Source organism: Rutidosis leptorrhynchoides, chromosome 2 (assembly GCF_046630445.1).
Source record: "Rutidosis leptorrhynchoides isolate AG116_Rl617_1_P2 chromosome 2, CSIRO_AGI_Rlap_v1, whole genome shotgun sequence".
Taxonomy (NCBI): domain Eukaryota; kingdom Viridiplantae; phylum Streptophyta; class Magnoliopsida; order Asterales; family Asteraceae; genus Rutidosis; species Rutidosis leptorrhynchoides.
In genome coordinates this window covers 680665054-680686814 of record NC_092334.1, presented here as the reverse complement: position 1 = coordinate 680686814, position 21761 = coordinate 680665054, and the positions used below count along the sequence as shown (strand labels likewise).

Below are 21761 nucleotides of genomic sequence, written 5' to 3'. Positions count from 1 at the left end.
TTTTATCTTTTTACTTTGAGACAGTTAAAATGGAATAGTGATCTACCAATATAAGCGTAGGTAACTAGAGATTATATAATGGGAGGTTATCCTCACACACACTACGTTTTGATCCATATATACGTTTGTCTCATAAATTCACAGTTATGCCCTTAAATAGTTGAACTTATATTATTATTATAAGTATAATTAAGGATAAAATAGGTAATTAAGTGTAAATGGATCAAAAAGTGGTGTGTGAGATATATAATTAAATTATGTATTTCAAAAAAAAAAAATTGCAAAACCCTGAAAATTTCTAATTAAATAAATAAATAAAAGAGAAAACCACATAAGAATCCAAAAACAAAACCTAGCCACAGAAGACAGATAGCTGCAGTAGAATCACTTTATTGGAATAAAACACCTGTTGTGATAATATAATATAATATAATAATGCCATGGATGATGCGAAGGACGTCGATATGATGGATTCCGATGCTCCGGCGACATCGTCCTCGCCGTCAGTCTCCGATCAACTTCAAGTTGCCAGAGGATTATTCACAGTTGCTCGCCAACTCATTGATCAAGGCAAGCCTTCCGATGCTCTTCAAGCGGTAATTCCTTTTTTATTTAATTTAATTTAATTTAATTTAATTTAATTATTAGCACTTTATTTCTGGTATAAAAAGATCAAATTCGTTATTGTTCGATTCTGATATTCAACATACATTTGACGTAATCAAAAGAAATATTTTATTACTATCTTAATAAATTAATAATTAATGTAATTATGTTAGTGTTTATTATATGGCTGTGACTTGCGAGTACAACATCTCAATTTATAGATTGAAAGTTGGACGTATTAATTTTGAAACAGAGTTAACCTAAATGAGGAAATTGAATAAACCTAATTACGGAAATTAGGTTTTTTTTTTTTTTTTTTTTTTTTTGATTCCATTTAGGGTGTTTGGGGTTGTTCACTTGTTCTTTGTTTAAGTGAGTATCTGGTAATTACTTATTTTTCAAGTAAGGAATCAATAACTGTTTATGTTAAGGGCTTCTGGAATATGCTTATTTCAAGTACTTGTCTGGTTATAAAAACGGGTAATCGGGTAAACGGATGAGGTTTTCTCTATTCAATTATCTGCGGAGGGCGAGTATTTTTACGTTGATGTAAAAGATTTAACTCGGTCATCTTGTGAGCGTTTGTGACCCCTTTTCCAATATTTTGTGAGGTTTGAACCTTTGGTTTAATGTACCATTATTCGGTCCTAAATATTTATATTACATAAGGTGGCGTTCTGGGCGGGTCGGGATGAAGTTGTTTTACGACATAGGATGGAGTTCTGGGTGGGTGGGGATGAAGTTGTTATACAAATAACTGCTTGTTTGGACTGTTTATTCTGTTTTTGTTGATTTCAACATTACAGCATGATCTTCCTGCAGAATATAAAGTTTCATGCAAGTATTGCAACAGAAGCACTGAACTCACCTATGATCTATCTATATGATACTCCTAATTGTTTATATTTTAAAAATCAAGATTCTGACATGAAATGATAATATTGCTGTATAGTTCCCTTGACATTTTGTTAGGATGAAATTGTTTTTACGGCTTAATACTTATGGACATTGCTTGTACAGGGTAGCCTTCATAAACTTTAACTTGCTTGTCCAATAAAACGACTACCTCTGACATTGACCCAAATATCTGTGTTATCGTAGTGTAATCTGTTTGATTCTTAATAAGAACCAACTTTTCAGTTAGTAAATTTCTAAACGGTTTCTCTAATGTAGAAGCTTTATCGGTTGTTGTCTTGTTGAGTAGATGTATAAGTATAACTGATTAAAACCATCACAAGATAGCACAGTGGTTGGGGCCCTGAGTACCTTGCAAGAGGTCTTAGGTTTGAATCCTGTTTAGGACGAATATTTAGTGGTGCCCAGGGATGGGTTGGAAACATCCAGAGAGTAATCATGCTGGGCTGCCTACATCAGAGTATGAGGTCGGATTACTCGCCCTCCCGGGTAGCCCGGACATGGAAAACCTTCTACCTTCTTTTTAATTAAAAGTATATAAATAAAATATTTTTTTTAACAGGTATTAACAGGAATGAGAGCCATAGGAGGAGAAGCAGCTGCATTTCAAGCAATGAATCGAGCTAAAGAACTCTACAGAAACAAAATACAGGAAACAACTGCTGCTGATGAACTCACTTCCTTATTAGCCGAATGTGCAATTGCTGAAGCTTTGCCTGCTGCAATGTCCGAACCACCATCTACATCTTCTAATGACACACCTGGCCCACCATCTATTATTGAATCAGACGCTATTGGAACTTCTATACTTGCAGAAACAGGAAGAAAAGAAGTTGTGATGGATGCGTTTTCTGATGGCAGTAGCTTTGTTTGTCAACAATGTTGGGGTCTTGTTAGTAACGACCGCAGAGATGAACACTATGCTTTCTGGTGCGGCCGTTTTTAATCGTTTACATGCTTGGTGTGTAAATGTGCTGTGATGTGTTTTAACTGTGGTTGATGTAGTGTAATAGAACATCTATAAGGTAAACTTAAATTTGATGGTGAAACAATAACCAGAGATAAAGAGGATATACAAACTTCCATCAGTAGCCCTTCGGTTTGATGTAGCGTTATTCGATCCTTAATATTTAGATTACATTTTGGGCGGGTCGGGATCATTAGGTAATCATAGGTTAAACAGGTTTGGGCCGAAAGATGCTTCCTTTTAGTACTTGTTCTCTTCAAACAGTTTGGGCCCCGATATTGTATTTTGTACACATTGCAAGGCTTTTCTGTTCCAAAAACCTTAGTCGACCCACGTCAGATAGTCACATGTCCAACAAATTAGAAGTAAACTGAGCCTAACGGGAAGACGGAATCGTTTTTGAGAACTTGTTTAAACCCTTGACAACATATTTCATAGATTCAATGTCCAGACTACACGCTTACACCCCTTGATAAAAATAGAACATGTTAGCATTAGAGTTAAACCGAATTATATAATGAAGGTTAGAGTTTATACTAACAATGTTTGTATGTATAGTTACTGTAAGATATTTTTTATTTTTTTTATTTTTTTTTTGAATGAATGGTATGTTTCTGAAGGGTGTTGACAACATCAGGTCTTGCTATAGCATCAAAACTCGGCGTTGGCAACACCGGGTCTTGCTTACATGGCAAAGGATTGACTCCTTTCCTACGGAACTGTACAAATCGTTTAGCAACTCACATTTTTGATGATGTGGCAAGACTTGTTGCCAACACAGGGTTTCGATTGTGTGTTTTTGATGTGGCAGGACCCAATTCACGTTTTTGATAATGTGCCAAGATACGGTGTCGTCAACACCGGATTTTAAAAGTGTTTTTGTTGTGGCAAGACCTGGTGTTGCCAACACTGAATTTACTTATTTTACAAAAATTCTTGTAGAAGTACCTTGTTCTAAAGACAACTTTTAGAAACATACCATATTCATCTGCGTGCAGTCGTGCACAATTATGCAAATTGTATACACATCCTCCAAAATTATATGATAGCCATATAATTTGACAACAATTATCTCCCCGACCAAATTCCGAGCACCTTTTTGAAAACAAATCCGGCAAAGTCTAAAATACCCACTTGTCTTTTGAAATCAACTTCTTTTCGTTCATAATGCAACTACACTTCCTCCACCAACGTTTCGGACCACAATTTCAATCTAAACTTGAAACTTTTATAGCCATCCAACCACCTTATAACAACCACAATTACTTGTAATGTATGTGTCATTGGTCACATTATATAACAGTGAGCAAATCATGATTCATTTAGTTTTCATATCAGGCCAACAACTAACTTTGTAGATCGTCACAATTTTTAACAACTGCATCCAACACTATAGCTTGGGTGCAAACAACCATGCATGCCATGGAACAAAATACTCCCTATCCTTCATATTGGTTCACCTAAAGTTCACTAATTAACAACATAAGGGGTGTGTTTGGATGAAATTAGCTGGAGTTGGAGATTATAGTTGGAGCTGGAGCTTATGGGCTAGAGCTAGAGCTGAAACTTATTTTTAAAGCTAGTATCTAGAGCTTATTATTTTTTTATAAGTGTTTGGTAAACTAGCTGGAGCTAATTTTCCAGTTCATAAGCTCTACTTTTTTTTCATAGGGTGTGTTTGGCACACAAGCTTTTTGGAGCTTATGAAAGCTTATTGGAGCTTGAGCTTATATTTTAATAAGCTCCAAGTCATAAGCTTTGTTTGGGAGACATAAAAAGTGGAGCTTATGAAAATCATAAGCTCTTAAAAAATAAGCTACTTCTAGTAGCTTATGAAAAAAAGTAGAGCTTATGAACTGGAAAATTAGCTCCAGCTAGTTTACCAAACACTTATAAAAAATAATAAGCTCTAGATACCAGCTTTAAAAATAAGTTCCAGCTCCAGCTCCAACTATAAGCTCCAGCTCCAGCTAATTTCATCCAGACACACCCATAAGCTACTAGAAGTAGCTTATTTTTTAAGAGCTTATGATTTTCATAAGGTCCACTTTTTATGTCTCCCAAAAAAAGCTTATGACTTGAAGCTTATTAAAAATATAAGCTCAAGCTCCAATAAGATTTCATAAGCTCCAAAAAGCTTGTGTGCCAAACACACCCAAAATCTTTTCCTATCAAATATTGTTGATGCAATTGGAGTTACAAATAATTTTCTTTCTATTTAAAAATTATTATAATCATGTCGAATTTCACTCTACTTATTTTCTTGTATATGACAAGTCTACACGCTACCTTTCTCAACGGCCTTATGATCGTAGTCTTTACTCGCTACATCAATAATTTTAGTCAGTCAACAAATTCCCCCTTTTCAGTTTTACGTTCATCATGTACCATTTTTGGCACAAATTACCCCTCATATACTTTCCATTCAAATAAAAAGTTGAAGAATAACTTATTTCTTATTTCTTTTGCTATCAAATTATTTCTTTAAAAAAAAGCTCGAGAATGCAGTGTAAAGATTTAAGACTAACAAATTCAATACCTTTCAAAATCAAAATCAAAATCGCCATATATGTTTCCTTTTCAACTTACTATTTCTTCTTTAATGATCATTATTGAGTCCTACTGTCCTAGCTAGTTTTCCCGGGTCGCTTTTAGGTGAAAAAGAATGAGATCGATTTTGTGTTTCTATTTTCGTGAATTCAATTCAATAATATATGAAAAAACGACATTTGTGGTCCGACATATTGTCCAAATATGAAGGCATAGTTACCCGGAGAAAGATGCCAAATGAGAAGACTGTAATGTTAGAAACCAAAAAACCACGTCCAATCAACTCGAGAGCGAGAGCGGGAGCGGGAGCGCACTCACACAATTATCGTTTTCCCGCCTAAATAATAATATTCATCACGCAACGTCTTTTGTAAATGTTCATATTTTCGTGTGATCTTGATCCGTGAAAAAAAAAATTTAAAAAAAAAAAGAAAAAAAAAATTTGCTTCCTTCCGCTTCGAAAAAAAAAATAACGCTCGAAGAATAACATTCAGGAATCACATTACGCATGCTGCATGTTTTCGGTTTTTTCGTCAAACGTTTTCCCGCAAAAATAGTAATATTTATCACAAAGTGCATTTTTTAAATGTTCATATTTTCATGTGCTCTTAATGTTGAGAAAAAAAAATTCGAAAAAACGAAAAAATAAAAAAATAAATTTTATTTCCCCATTCTCCCAAAAAAGTGCTTCTTCTTGATTATGACTATATATATATATATATATATATATATATATATATATATATATATATATATATATATATATATATATATATATATATATATATATATATATATATATATATATATATATATATAAGTTTTATTAAAATCCTACAATGATGATGTAATAATTACCCTTTTTCTTTCTATAAAAAAAATAAAAAAACAAAAAAGAAAAATTGTGAGGTCATATAAGTGATGTCATAAATGGAATTATTTTTACAATTAAATTAAATCTAATTATATATTAAATTAAATCTTTTTCAACAAAGAATTAATTGTTGCTCGGTTTCTCTATCTCTTCAATTAGGGTTTCTTTATATAAAAAAAACACGCCACTATACTTGATCTTCAAGAATCGTTCCTTTCCCAAATTCAAAACCTGCACGCGTGCCTGACATATCGGTAGAAAATTCATTGATTACCTTAAGCACGCCTCTTCTTTTTCATCGGTTTTCTTTCATCTCTCTTCTTTTTTGTTTCTGGATTCAAATTGAAGGTGCTCGATAAATTTGGATTTGAAGATTTTTACAATTATTGGATTTGAAGTTTTTTAGGGTTGAAATCCATGAATTTATATATTTTCTTTTATGATGTAAATTTTTCAGCTTCTAAACTGGTAATCATGATTTACATGAGGTTGAATCAGGTATTTTAGGGTCCATCTTTTAATGTTAAATAAGTACCATTTATGTTAAGGATAATAGTAATTCTAATGAAAATTGTAAGAAGGCGTTGGGAGAATTAATTTAGTTCATTTATTCTGATCAAGTTAACAACGACAGGTTTCTTAGTCGAAATATGTGGTTCCACGGGTTATTAAACTAAATGACTTTAGCATTTACATTTAATTAATATCTAAACATATTATTAAACTGTTTCATTCAAACAACCCGTGGTTCCACGGGTCATTTCTATATATATCGAAGATCCACATATAACTTTGCATATGGGAGAATTCAAAAAACTTATTGCAGTTTGCCGCAAATATTCGGTCTATATATGATGGATCCTTTCACACACATATATAACTACTGAGCGCCAAACTTGTTTGTCGAACAACAACCGCTCAGTAAGATATCAAAAGTTTGTTAGTGAATTTACTACCACGACATCATAATACAGACAAAAACGTTCGTTATATTTGTAATCGGAATATAGTTAGACCAATTAATATTGGGTATGATTTCCTCTATGATTAATGGTTGTAGGGTTTGATTAATGGCATATAATACAAATACAAATTGTGATATAAAGGGACGAAATTTGGGTGGACATTTTCACTATTTTATGCAGTATCATCATGATATTATATAAATGAAAAAAACGATAGCATGTGCCATGCATTATTATGTCATTGCATATATATCAATGCACGATTACTTTTGCTCTTGTTTAAAAAGAATAATGATGATTTGAAATGGTAATTCATTTGTCAAAATTTAACATCTAAAATATTTTTTTTGGATAAATTTTGTTAAATATGTTACATTTTCGGTGTTTGGTGTGTAACTAGCTACGGATGGTTCGTTCATTGCGTTAGAAGAGTGCTACGATAACATTTGTAGTTTAGGTCGTAGTGGTACTTGACTGACTCTTAGAGCCTAAAGTAATTTTCAGGCAGGATTTAAACCCATGAAAATTTGATTTTACCATTTTCATGGCGTCTCAATTTTATTTTTAATTTAATTTAATATTTTTAATATTTTTTTCCTACTTATTGGTCGGAGGTCCACTCGGAAGCAATCTCTCTATCCGTCGAATAGAGAGAGGGATGACTTTCTCTACTTTTGAGAGTGTTTTCACTCTGGGTGGAGAAATAACTTGTCTTTATTCTCGGATAGGGGAATGATTGTCTACATCTCACCTCCCCCATACACCACTTATGTGGTATTGGGTTTTGTTGTTGTTGTGTTGTTGTGTGTCGTAGTGGTACTTTGCATCTCATTCACTTTAAGAAATCAAAATTATAAACTTAATGGAGAAACGGAAAATAAAAAGCTGAGAGGAGAAATCGAAAGAATCTACGGGTGCTTGTTTACAGCAATCCATATATTAAACATTAATATACACATGATATTACTCAAATCAAACATGTATTCTATAGCAATATCACGGTTTTCCCTCGGTTTCGTGTTAGTTTGAACACTTTTTGAGGATATTTATGAAGATTTGTGTTTTTACATCAATAAGTGCTTTAGTTCATGTTTTCAGTGGATTTGAGGTGTATTCTATGCCTTTTGTCATCATGTTTAGTTTCGGGACAAGTTTGGTTTAAATCATAGTTTCAAAGGTTGAACTTGCTGGTTTAAATCAAACATGTATTCTATAGCAAGTCTGGACATTTTCCAAGTTGGTTTGTCGCGTTTGGGGTGTCGCGAAACGCGACCCGTAGTCGCGAAACGCGACCCATAGTCGCGAAACGCGACAAATGTGCAGAATGTCCATTTTGAACTCGTTTTTGGGTTTAAAATGGGGGTATTTGTGTCTTTTCACTTGGGGAACGAGTTATATGCTTGAGATCAGTTCCAAAGCTTATCTCTAACTCATATCTCACACACACAAACACTCCCAACCATTTTAGAGAAATAAACCCAATTGTAGAGAGAGAGAGAGAGAGAGAGAGAGAGAGAGAGAGAGAGAGAGAGAGAGCGAGCTTGGTTTGAGGTGGAAGAAGGTGAAATCACTCCAAGGTCCAAGTGTTAAAGTTGTTCATCTCGTTCTTGGCTACGTTTTGGTAGTGTTGGTAAGTCCTAACTCCGAATTTCATTATTTGATTTGATATTTAAGTTAGGGTTTGAACTTAATTTGTTGAGAAACCCATTTAAACTCATGAAGTGAGTTTAGTGATGCTAGTAGTTGGGTTTTATAGTGTCGTTGGTGGATTTTGAGTTGGTTGATGTTTTGGTCAAGTTTAAGGCTTGCAAAACGGGTTAAATCACTAGGTTTAGTGATTATGGAAGTATTGAAACTCATTTGGGTGTATTTGGGTTGCTAATTTTGAAATGGGTCCAGATTTAGGGGTTAGGTGTCATTTTGGGTAAGATAAGTGTTTAACACTTATGTTTTGGGTTAATTGGCGTATTAGAACCATTATCACTTGTGTTAAGTGATTATTGGTTAGTTTGGGCGCGGTTTGTACTTGGAAGTGCACTTTGGTCGAAATTGCACTAAGTATCAATTTGGATTGGTTTGTAAATCCACCCTAATTGTGTTGTTTGTTATGTGATAAATGGAATAGGCGCTTTACATTGGCGATTGCGGATTTTGGTTTTGCATCCATCAAGATTTCAAGGTGAGTGTCAATATACTATGTGCATATGTATGTATAGGATGGGTGCGGGTTGGGTTAAGTGATCCTCGGCTATAGAACTCACTTCACATATAGGTGGATTTGATGGACTTGTGTAATAGGTCCAATTGGAACGGTTGTGCGTTTTGGTTGACCACCTTTGGCGAGGTGCACACTTCGTGTGTACGTTATCACATGGACTTGTGATGTGGATTTATATAACCCCGATGGCGTGGGGTTGGTGTTTGAGTTGCGGTTGAGTAACCCCGATGATGTGGATTTTTATAATCCCGGGACCGTGGGTTTTGATTTGGGAGGTGAGTCGCGTATGGTGCGGATTCACAATGACGCGTGTAGATTCGGTCATCTTATTGAGGTAGTGGTCACGTGTGGTGCGGATTCACTAGGTCTCGTGTATGTTCGGCCAACCTCGATGTTGTAATGGTATTGAAGATAGTAGTCGCGTGTGGTGCGGATTTACTAAGGCTCGTGTAGTTTCGGCCAATCTTCATTTGGTATTGGGTTAAAGGGTTAACCTTGGGCAGTTTACGCATCATTATTTATATATTGTCATATTGTTGTGGTGTAGCTAACCCTCCGGGTGTAGCTAGATGGCGATGTACATATCGTTGTTGGTGTACTTACCTTGTTGATATATTAGTTTGTTGTATAGCGATCGTACGGTATGCTTAGACTAGCTTGCCTTTATGCTCGGACTCCGGTATGTGCTATTGATTATTAACGGCGGGTTGGGTCATTTCAAGTGGTATCAGAGCATGGTCTAAGAGATTTAGGCGACTTGAGATAGGTGTCTAGACTTAGACTTTTGTGTGTGCTTAATTGTTGCGGGACTTGTAGGAGAACGGGTCGGACGGGGATTTGTTAGTGCCTTAGCGTGTAGGTGAACTAACTAGGTTTGTGGCTTGTATCGTGATATTATTCTTGCTTGTGTTTATATCGCGTAGAATTTTTATTTGTGTTGGTTTATATCATCGAGCGAGGCGGTCGTTGTACTAACAAGTTGATACGGCGTGTGCGCGTAATAATGACCAGCTACCATTGTTACGAGTGCAAATCGTGTTTATCAACTGAAGTACAACGAGTGTTGATGTGATGACCCGGAAATTTCTGACCAAATTTAAACTTAATCTTTGTATGATTAATATTTCTGACACGATAAGCAAAGTCTGTAAAACTGAATCTCAAAATTTTTGAACTACTTTCATATATTCAAATACCTTTCGGTTGTTCTTGACGATTCGCGAACAATTATATGTATATAGATACATATACATATACATATACATATATATATATATATATATATATATATATATATATATATATATATATATATATATATATATATATATATACTATAACTTGAAAACGTAACAATGTATTAATTGTTTGATACCGTACATTAAACTTATTGGTTTAAATATTTATTTGAATATATATGAAAAGTTGGAATATTAATTGTATGAATAACTTGCGACGTATATTTAAAACGTGTTTATGAATGTTGAAAATATATATTAACTTGGTCATAAAACGATTTGTTATTATATATATATTAACAAATAGCGAGACAATGATTTATAGAAGTAAATGACCAAAACACTCGAAAGTTTAAGATACACTTAGAATGATATAGTTTATTGATAATTTAAGACTATATTTTGACAAAGGTACGAGTCACAAAACGTAAATTGCGAGTTTTCTAAGCGTACGAAAATGCGTTCGAGAAACCGGAACTGAGACATAAGTCGAGTGACAACGTACGAGTCATCGGAACGAAAATTACAAGTCAACTATGCACATGAATTTAATATAATATATAATTAATTATTTAAATTATATATATTATATTTAATTATGTCGACAAACAAGAAAACAAAAAATATGTGAGCTGGATCTGACGGCCATGCGATAGCATGAGAAATAGGCATAAAACCCATGCAATCGCATGGGCATCAGATTTCAAAAAGTTGCCTATAAAAGTCCAGTTTCTGCTTGAATTCTTTTACACATATATACTCTGTAAGTATTTAATTATTATAATTATAATAATTATTATTATTATTATTATAATTATAATAATAATAATAATAATTATTATTATTATTATTATTAAGATTATTATTATTATTAATCTTAATATTTTTAGTAATATTATACATAAAATATTACGACGAGGTCATGAGCGTGTCACTTTCAAAACAAGCTTCAAACGGGATAGAACTAAGGAAATTATAGGTTATAGCTATGGAGGTTATGGGTAATGTTCATGGGTATTGTTCGCAAGTCAAACCTAGTATTTATCATCTCTGTTGCGTCTACGTACTTTCCTGCAATATTGAATCTCAATATTGATACGTGAGCATTCATATCTTATCTTTTATATATTAATAGTGTATACATGTCTAGTGCTCGAGTATATATTTATACATGCATGTATGCTAAATTTCGTCGTTAAACAGTTTATAATGAATCAGGAATTAAATACATATATTACTGGTAAAAGGTATATGATATACATGTTTTCGGAAAGCTGGTGAAAAATCAATAACTTTTCATTTAGAAATCGCGTAATTTCGATGAACGAATCAAAAGATATGGTCAACTGAATTATAATTGACGTTAATTGGAATTGCTTTTAAATCTGCAATTAATTTTAAACAACCTGTTTATGAGATTGATAAAATACTACTAGCCAAGTAAATGAATCCTTATATAAGGCACGTCTCGTTTTGTTGAACAATTGTCAAAATTGACTTTAAAATGACTTTAGATAACTTTTATATGTCGATCTCGAGCATTAGGATTGTGATACACTATAACCCAACCTAGTTTATTAGACATGTATTGACCAACATATGTTCTCTAGGTTGAGATCTACGGTTAATCTTGCATTCCGAGTTACGGTCACTTTTTGATGAATGACCTTATGTGCTGCTAAGGTGAGTTTCATTGCTCCCTTTTTAATTGCTTTTGCAATCTATATTTTTGGGCTGAGAATACATGCACTTTATTTTAAACACAATGGATACAAGTACATACTAAATTCTACACTGAGTTTGAACCGAAAATCCCTTAGCTTTGGTAACTAGTAACTGTCGGTTATAAGAACTGGTGGGCGCGAGTAGTAGTATATGGATCCATAGGGCTTGATATCCCCATCTGAGCTAGAGCCCTAGCCTTTTAACGGACGTATGCTATTTGAGAAGCGTACACGTTGGTTTGCGTGTATTATTAAAATGATTATACAAAGGGTATAAATTATATATACGTTAAGTTTAGTTGCCAGGGTGCTCAATTTCGTAGAATATTTTGATAAACGTTTCGGATGAAACAATTGAAATCTTGTGATCCACCTTTATATACAGATTATGCGAAATACTAAAACTATGAACTCACCAACCTTTGTGTTGACACTTGTTAGCATGTTTATTCTCAGGTTCCCTAGAAGTCTTCCGCTGTTTGCTTATATATTAGACAAGCTATGTGCATGGAGTCTTACATGGCATATTTATTTAGGAAACGTTGCATTCACCAAATCAACACCATGTATCTTATTTTGACTGTATTGTCAACGGAATTACTATTGTAAACTATTATTTACGGTGATTGTCTATATGTAGAAATCATCAGATGTCGAAAATCTTTGATTTAAATATTCATTTATGGTGTGCCTTTTCAAAAGAATGCAATGTTTACAAAACGTATCATATAGAGGTCAAATATCTCGCAATGAAATCGATGAATGAGGTGTTCGTCCATATAGATTTGGAGCGATCGTCACAGTTGCTATCAGAGCGTTGGTCCTAGTGAACCAGGTCTTGCATGAGTGTGTCTAACTGATAGTTGTTAGGATGCATTAGTAAGTCTGGACTTCGACTGTGTCTGCATGTCAAAAGTTTTGCTTATCATTTCTTGTCGAAAATTACCTGTCTATCATCTTAAGTCTAAACGCGTCTTATTGCATTGATTGCATAGATAGTGTATAGACAAAATTCATATCTTGGCATATCTATTACAGTAAACTTTGACTGCCATCTTCCGAAAATTTCTCCGTAATTTACGGGATTTTGTATAATATATACATATGTAAATTATGTATTGAAGAGTACCAATCAAATTCTATAATCTATTTCATATAAAAAATTATCCCTCTAATTATACAAGATGGATCACGTATCTAGTTCAAATTCCTTAAATTCCGACAGCTATTCCGATATGGATATTCACCTGAACTCTGAAGAAAGTGTAATCGGAATGGATCAACCAATCAGCCATCACCTATTCTGGATGAATTGGGGATGGGTTCGTAGCCTACTTAATCATTGGAGACAAGAAGAAGGTGATCCCTTCCATCCACCACATTCACCTCTTGGCGAAGAACCTGAAGCACTTACCGGCGAACCTATTCGTAATACTATTTTCTCTCTCATTTCCAGAGTATCTCATCATGATTATATACTATCCCATATTAAAAATCTTATTTATCCGATCGTCCAAACCACCGATCATCTCGGTATAATAGAAGAAGTCAACGAGCTTCGTGCTCGGGTAGTGGCTTTGGAGAATATGGTGCAAGGGTTATGAACACCAGCAGCAGCACCCGCAGCATAACCGGTACCACCATCATCCATACCAACAGGATCATTACCACCACCAACAACCACATCCGCATCACACGCCTCAACATTACAATCTGTACCTCGGATATCAACATCATACGCACAATAGGTACCAAGAAGTACCAGCAACGACAAACGATGAAGTATGGATTCATAACTTCATCGAAGAAACATTCTACGGCGATTATGTAATTTCTAAAGTTTAGAGATTATCTATTCTAGCCTTAACCCTAAATCAGATAGAGTAGAAACCCTTATCCGAATGGTGTAAGATACAAGCTAGACTTGTTTTACCAACAGCGTCAACAGTACCCTTAGCCTCACCAGCACAGTCAGTGCTGTCAACATCGTCAGAATCAGCAGCACCTCTAACATCACAAGCTCCGTCAGTTCAAGAAAGCACCGTGGACATCATTACGAGTCAACAACGAGTATGTTGTATCAATGAGTTATGAAGTAATAACTCAATTCATCTAAAGAATTTATATGTATATCTTATATATATAAATTTTAAAACCATCATGAATCTTTTCGTACTAAGCTATTACGTGTGAATTTTAAGGGGTAGATATTACTCGGTTAATTCATATTACTAATATGCTATGATGTACATCCTTCGTTAACAACTTAACCATCGTTAACTACAAATATATGTTTCAACTCAATGAATTCCATTTCATAATGAACTTAGTGTATTAATCAATTACATGTTTGATTTTACACTTTTATCTTTGATGTACTCCAAACTTTCTAGAAAACATCATTTATATCTTATGAAGTTCATAAGATTTCCACGAGCATCAACATCCTTCACCGAAGAATAAGAATAAATAATGAAGTATTGATTTCATTAGTGAAATACTCCGCGAAGATTATGTAATCCTTAATGTTTTACAGATTATTCATTCAATTCAAAAATCAAATGAGCTTAATATGATATTAACTCATCAAATCTGTATTACATCTGAAGAAGATATACATACATATATTTTCATAAAGATGGTAATAAAAAAAAATTCTTTTGTACAAAATATTAATTGTGAAATCTTTAACGGGTAGGTAATACTCGGGAAATATATAAGTTCACAATTAATATGTTATACTGTACATTCTTCAACTTTGATTCAAAAATTATTAACTATGCTCACAGCGATATACAATCGTTTTCATACAAATTCAATTACATATTCTGATTTTGAAAAATCAGAATCCAAGTCAAGATTTAACAGAAAACATCACTCTTAGATTCTTACATTTTTCAAATGCTATACGTTGACTTCAAAACTGTGCTAGAACATCACTTCTATTCATAAACCCAGAAAAAAAAAGAAAAAAAATTTGTATTGTTCAAAATTCTAGAACATCATATGTATCTTGACAATTACAATCTTCATGCAAACCCTTTAAACTTTTTAAAACACCTCGGATTGATAACCAACGATTCGATTATGATAACTTTGAATGTTGATGAAGCAGCAAAAACTGTAAACGACCTTAACAGCCAAAAGTTTGATGATAAAGAATAGTGTGTTGGCAAAGCTCAGAAAAAGATAAAGGTTTGGAACTGGAAAACGGATTGAGCAAAGTATGAAGGAGGCTGTGGATAAATCACAAACACTAAACCTGCCTTCAAAGAATCCAAATTATTCAGTATCTGCTAAAGCCATTAATGAATACCTTGCTTCCGAATCTAAACCCTTGCGGACAATATTCTTCATCATCCTCTGATATTAGAAATTCTAAGATATCATCGTATCTTTCATTATAAATATCCTCCATATTTCTGGAGATAATTCCATAATCATTCTCATCGGAAATCAATTTTCTCCTTGCGATATCTGTGTAACATCATAAAAGAAACTATTTTAGTTTCTAAATTATGAAACCTTCGAGTTTAAAATATGAATATTTTTGAAGTAGTGTTGGGAACTGAAGCATGAGTTAGTAAAATATAATGACACTTGATCAACGTGATTATATTACAGTAAGTCATGCTGAGTTTCTAATGGAACGTGATAAAGGTTCACAGATCATACCCTCATTATAAACCATGTTACATAACTCTTTCATTCTATTTAACTTCTAAACTATCAAGAAAATAGTTTCTTAATGATTCGGTCTTTTTCGAGGTATTCTGGTAATTTGACAAGTCAGATTGTGCTATTACTGTTTTTTTAGAACATTAATTATGTTCATTCCGAAATTCATACCTACGAATTCTGGACCATTATTCGCTTGATTTAAAATCGGGAAGATAAAACAAAAGCATGAAGCTTCAAAATATCAATGGGAGTATATATAAATCACAGTAAATTGGAGAGAGTATTAACTGTGGATGTCAATGATTATGGAAAGACAGAAGCAGAGACATCGAAATATAAGGGAAGATATAAAACCCAACAACCACCCAGAAATTACAAACCGTGTATATCAATGCGTATAGCAATATAAAGACACGGGAGAATAAAAAACACTATAACCCCAAGGTAATGGTAGAAGAAAATAACTTCCTCCGGTGGTAGATGAAAAAGAAGAATGACAGATATGAAAGTTAGGAGTATATCAAGAATCAGAACTGGATGAAGCATTTTTCACAATCTTTTGAAAATAGGAAATGAGGAAGAAGATGTAAGAGTGATGAAAATAATGAAACGGAAGAGGTCAATTTATAGCGAAATATAAAACATAGCAATCGAGGCAAATTACGCATTTAATCAAAAGAAATCTTAATTTCTTTAAATTCCGAAGAATCAAATCTTATTTAGATTATGAAGATTTTTTATTCCTTAAATTACGGAAATCAATCGTTAATACGTCAAGAGTTAAGACGAATCTCTATTCTCCATTTCACTCTTTTACGATAACTTCTCTCATACGCTTCGAATAATCAGATTGTTTTATCCATATTATTCAACGGTGATAAAACTCTATTTATCAACACATATACGGCATGAAAATATTTTTATTGTTAGTCATGACGACCTCACTCAAATTTCGGGACGAAATTTCTTTAACGGGTAGGTACTGTGATGACCCGGAAATTTCTGACCAAATTTAAACTTAATCTTTGTATGATTAATATTTCTAACACGATAAGCAAAGTCTGTAAAACTGAATCTCAAAATTTTTGAACTACTTTCATATATTCAAATACCTTTCGGTTGTTCTTGACGATTCGCGAACAATTATATGTATATAGATACATATATATATATATATATATATATACTATAACTTGAAAACGTAACAATGTATTAATTGTTTGATACCGTACATTAAACTTATTGGTTTAAATATTTATTTGAATATATATGAAAAGTTGGAATATTAATTGTATGAATAACTTGTGACGTATATTTAAAACGTGTTTATGAATGTTGAAAATATATATTAACTTGGTCATAAAACGATTTGTTATTATATATATATTAACAAATAGCGAGACAATGATTTATAGAAGTAAATGACCAAAACACTCGAAAGTTTAAGATACACTTAGAATGATATAGTTTATTGATAATTTAAGACTATATTTTGACAAAGGTACGAGTCACAAAACGTAAATTGCGAGTTTTCTAAGCGTACGAAAATGCGTTCGAGAAACCGGAACCGGGACATAAGTCGAGTGACAACGTACGAGTCATCGGAACGAAAATTACAAGTCAACTATGCACATGAATTTAATATAATATATAATTAATTATTTAAATTATATATATTATATATATTATATTTAATTATGTCGACAAACAAGAAAACAAAAAATATGTGAGCTGGATCTGACGGCCATGCGATCGCATGAGAAATAGGTATAAAACCCATGCGATCGCATGGGCATCAGATTTCAAAAAGTTGCCTATAAAAGTCCAGTTTCTGCTCGAATTCTTTTACACATATATACTCTGTAAGTATTTAATTATTATAATTATAATTATTATTATTATTATTATTATTATTATTATTATTATTATTATTATTATTATTATTATTATTATTATTAAGATTATTATTATTATTAATCTTAATATTTTTAGTAATATTATACATAAAATATTACGACGAGGTCATGAGCGTGTCACTTTCAAAACAAGCTTCAAACGGGATAGAACTAAGGAAATTATGGGTTATAGCTATGGAGGTTATGGGTAATGTTCATGGGTATTGTTCGCAAGTCAAACCTAGTATTTATCATCTCTGTTGCGTCTACGTACTTTTCTGCAATATTGAATCTCAATATTGATACGTGAGCATTCATATCTTATCTTTTATATATTAATAGTGTATACATGTCTAGTGCTCGAGTATATATTTATACATGCATGTATGCTAAATTTTGTCGTTAAACAGTTTATAATGAATCACGAATTAAATACATATATTACTGTAAAAGGTATATGATATACATGTTTTCGGAAAGCTGGTGAAAAATCAATAACTTTTCATTTAGAAATCGCATAATTTCGATGAACGAATCAAAAGATATGGTCAATTGAATTATAATTGACGTTAATTGGAATTGCTTTTAAATCTGCAATTAATATTTAAACAACCTATTTATGAGATTGATAAAATACTACTAGCCAAGTAAATGAATCCTTATATAAGGCACGTCTCGTTTTATTGAACAATTGTCAAAATTGACTTTTTAAAATGACTTTTGATAACTTTTGTATGTCGATCTCGAGCATTAGGATTGTGATACACTATAACCCAACCTAGTTTATTAGACATGTATAGACCAACATATGTTCTCTAGGTTGAGATCTACGGTTAATCTTGCATTCCGAGTTACGGTCACTTTTTGATGAATGACCTTATGTGCTGCTAAGGTGAGTTTCATTGTTCCCTTTTTAATTGCTTTTGCAATCTATATTTTTAGGCTGAGAATACATGCACTTTATTTTAAACACAATGGATACAAGTACATACTAAATTCTACACTGAGTTTGAACCGAAAATCCCTTAGCTTTGGTAACTAGTAACTGCCGATTATAAGAACTGGTGGGCGCGAGTAGTAGTATATGGATCCATAGGGCTTGATATCCCCGTCCGAGCTAGAGCGCTAGCCTTTTAACGGACGTATGCTATTTGAGAAGCGTACACGTTGGTTTGCGTGTATTATTAAGATGATTATACAAAGGGTATAAATTATATATACGTTAAGTTTAGTTGCCAGGGTGCTCAATTTCGTAGAATATTTTGATAAACGTTTCGGATGAAACAATTGAAATCTTGTGATCCACCTTTATATACAGATTATGCGAAACACTAAAACTATGAACTCACCAACCTTTGTGTTGACACTTGTTAGCATGTTTATTCTCAGGTTCCCTAGAAGTCTTCCGCTGTTTGCTTATATATTAGACAAGCTATGTGCATGGAGTCTTACATGGCATATTTATCAAGAAAACGTTGCATTCACCAAATCATCACCATGTATCTTATTTTGACTGTATTGTCAACGGAATTACTATTGTAAACTATTATTTACGGTGATTGTCTATATGTAGAAATCATCAGATGTCGAAAATCTTTGATTTAAATATTCATTTATGGTGTGCCTTTTCAAAAGAATGCAATGTTTACAAAACGTATCATATAGAGATCAAATACCTCGCAATGAAATCGATGAATGACGTGTTCGTCCATATGGATTTGGAGCGATCGTCACAGTTGAGCAAGATGGGGCGGTGTTGTGTGTGTGGTTTTATATGTTCATGGTCTTATCGTTTTGCATTCTTTAGAATGACGACGAGGAATGGGATCGAGGCGAGCGACGATGAGTTTAACGCTAGAGTTGTGGCCGTCGTTGCGGAGCAATTGGGAGCGTTATGAGAAGAAATGGATGAGAAGTATTCCGAATTTCGAAGTAGTGGTGAAATGGAGCGTTGTCATAAGAGCTTCATGAGGACTAAGCCTCCGATGTAAGACGGGAAACCGGATCCTTTGATAAGCACAACATGGATCTCGGATGTTGAAGGGTGTTTTCGTACTTTTGAATGCCCTTCCGAGAAGAGGACAAGACTCGCTACTAGTTTGTTGCGAGGTAGGGCGAAGGATTGGTTGGATGGTAAAATTGATATTGTTGGTGGTGAATCGTTTATGGGGTTATCGTGGGACGATTTTAAGAAGGAATTCTTCGAGGAGTTCCGGACGCAAGCCGATTTGGTGGAGTTGCGTGACGAGTTGCGAAAATTGCAACAAGGTTCTATGGATTTGAATACTCTCAAGACGACCTTTATGGCGAAGGCTCGTTTTTGCCCGGAGTATAATGGAAGAGATAATATGTTGATGGGAGATTTTTATCGAACTTTGAATGATGATTTATGGAGCAAGATTAGCCTTGGTCAAGTGAACTCGTTCGCGGAGTTATTCGCCGTGGCTAGGGGTTTTGAATCGCATTCGCGATCGATAGTTGGTGAACCTTCAAGTAAGAGAAGGGTTGACTCGTATGGTGCTCCAAGAAAGAGAACTAAGGGTGCAAGTGTGAGCACGGGTGGTATACGGACGTGTATATCGGATTCTAGTGCGTCTAGGTGTTACAACTGTGGCGTGAGAGGTTACAAGTTTTTGGAATGTTCGGTACCAAAGGGTGAAGGCACGGTGTGCTTCAATTGTCAAAGAGAAGGACATCGCAAGTCGGAGTATCCCGAGTTAGCGGGGACGGGTGTGGCGATAAGATGTTAAGGTACTTTTCGTTTTATAAATATGTCCTTTGATTATTTATTATGTGCCGATGAGTTCGGGTTTGTTAAATGCATTGTGTTGTGCATATTATTGTTACGGATGACATTCCTAATGGAATTACCCTACGGTGGCGTTTTTGTAAGACTTGGTGCAACCAATCATTCCTTAGTGTTTGGGGAATGTTTCTACCAAGCCATGGGAATAGGCTTTGGTGTTCGGTTGTTAAGCGCGTGTTCGCTTTTGTGTTGAGGATGGTGAACCATGAGGTTCATCGGGTGGATGGAACCCTAGAGATCGAGTGTTTGATCTCGATGTATGTTGGTAATAGAGTCTACGTGATGCGATGTCAGGTGCCTTTTTATACCTGCTGGCGTGATGTGCGACTTCGATGGTTGTGGTTACATTGTACTTAGGGTACCCTATAGAAACCCTTAGGTACATGAGTGACTAGGCGGAATTTGACAAGCCAAAGTGTGACGCCCCGTACAAAACCATCGTGTACGATTCGTCAACAACAGGATCTTTACACGGTCAAATACTATATGCTGTTTGAAAACCAGTTTTGCATTCATAAAAAGATAACGTTTACAAAAGATAACGTGACACAAAGGTCGTTATAAAGTCATTATTTAAAAATAACATAAGTTACGAATGCAAGATGAAAGTTCCATGATTGAGACATCTCTAAGTAATGCAGCGGAAATCTAACACAGCAGGTCCATAACCGCAAGTTGATAACACCAAAACAGCAAGTCTAACAACGAAAGCAACATCGTCTAAGCACCTGAGAAATACACGCTTAAAAGTCAACACGAATGTTGGTGAGCTATAGTTTGTAATCAGTAAAGTAATGTAGACCACGAGTTATCGTATTCAAAATAGTATGAAAAGTATATGCTTATCCGTGGACATCCGGTAACTAACTTAACGTAATAGTAATACCCCCTAAAAGTACACTTGGCGAGTACGTATATCCTCGAAGTATCAAACACCCGTTAAATGCTAGCGCGACTAGCCCGAGTGGGATGTCAAACCCTATGGATCCATATCTAATATTCGTGTTCACCGGTTCAAAACCAATGATTAAACGTTACCGTGCTAAGGGGAATCTTTATGCCGTTATATAACCCACACATATGTAAAGTTTAAGTACTCGTGTCAAGTAGGTAAAACATAAAAAGCGCATGTATTCTCAGTCCCAAAAATAGTATAAGTAAAAAGGGAAGCTATAACTCATAGTGAATAAGAAGTAAATGTTGATATGAAACGTATGCAAGTAGTAAGTCGGTCCGAAAGGTCGTCAACCTAAGTCAAAGGTCACTAGGTCAGTATGTTGTCCCCATAAGTTTAAAAGTGCATAAATTAAGTTTAAGTGTCA

The 21761-nt window shown here is 34.1% G+C and overlaps 1 protein-coding gene across 1 annotated transcript; it reads left to right on the top strand.

The window, feature by feature from the left end:
• The first annotated feature begins 359 nt into the window (after positions 1-359).
• LOC139893985 (uncharacterized) lies at positions 360-2641 on the top strand. The gene is made up of 2 exons (XM_071877187.1): positions 360-596; positions 2084-2641. Exons 1-2 carry the CDS (start codon positions 441-443, stop codon positions 2465-2467), a joined length of 540 nt encoding a protein of 179 aa, XP_071733288.1. The 5' UTR covers positions 360-440; the 3' UTR covers positions 2468-2641.
• The last annotated feature ends 19120 nt before the right edge of the window (positions 2642-21761 follow it).

Excerpts from the sequence above, each read along its gene's own strand:
- LOC139893985 (XM_071877187.1), top strand. The coding sequence starts at position 441 with ATGGATGATGCGAAGGACGTCGATATGATGGATTCCGATGCTCCGGCG. Across the intron at positions 597-2,083 it reads CTTCCGATGCTCTTCAAGCG|GTATTAACAGGAATGAGAGC; the intron begins GTAATTCCTTTT and ends TTTTTTTAACAG.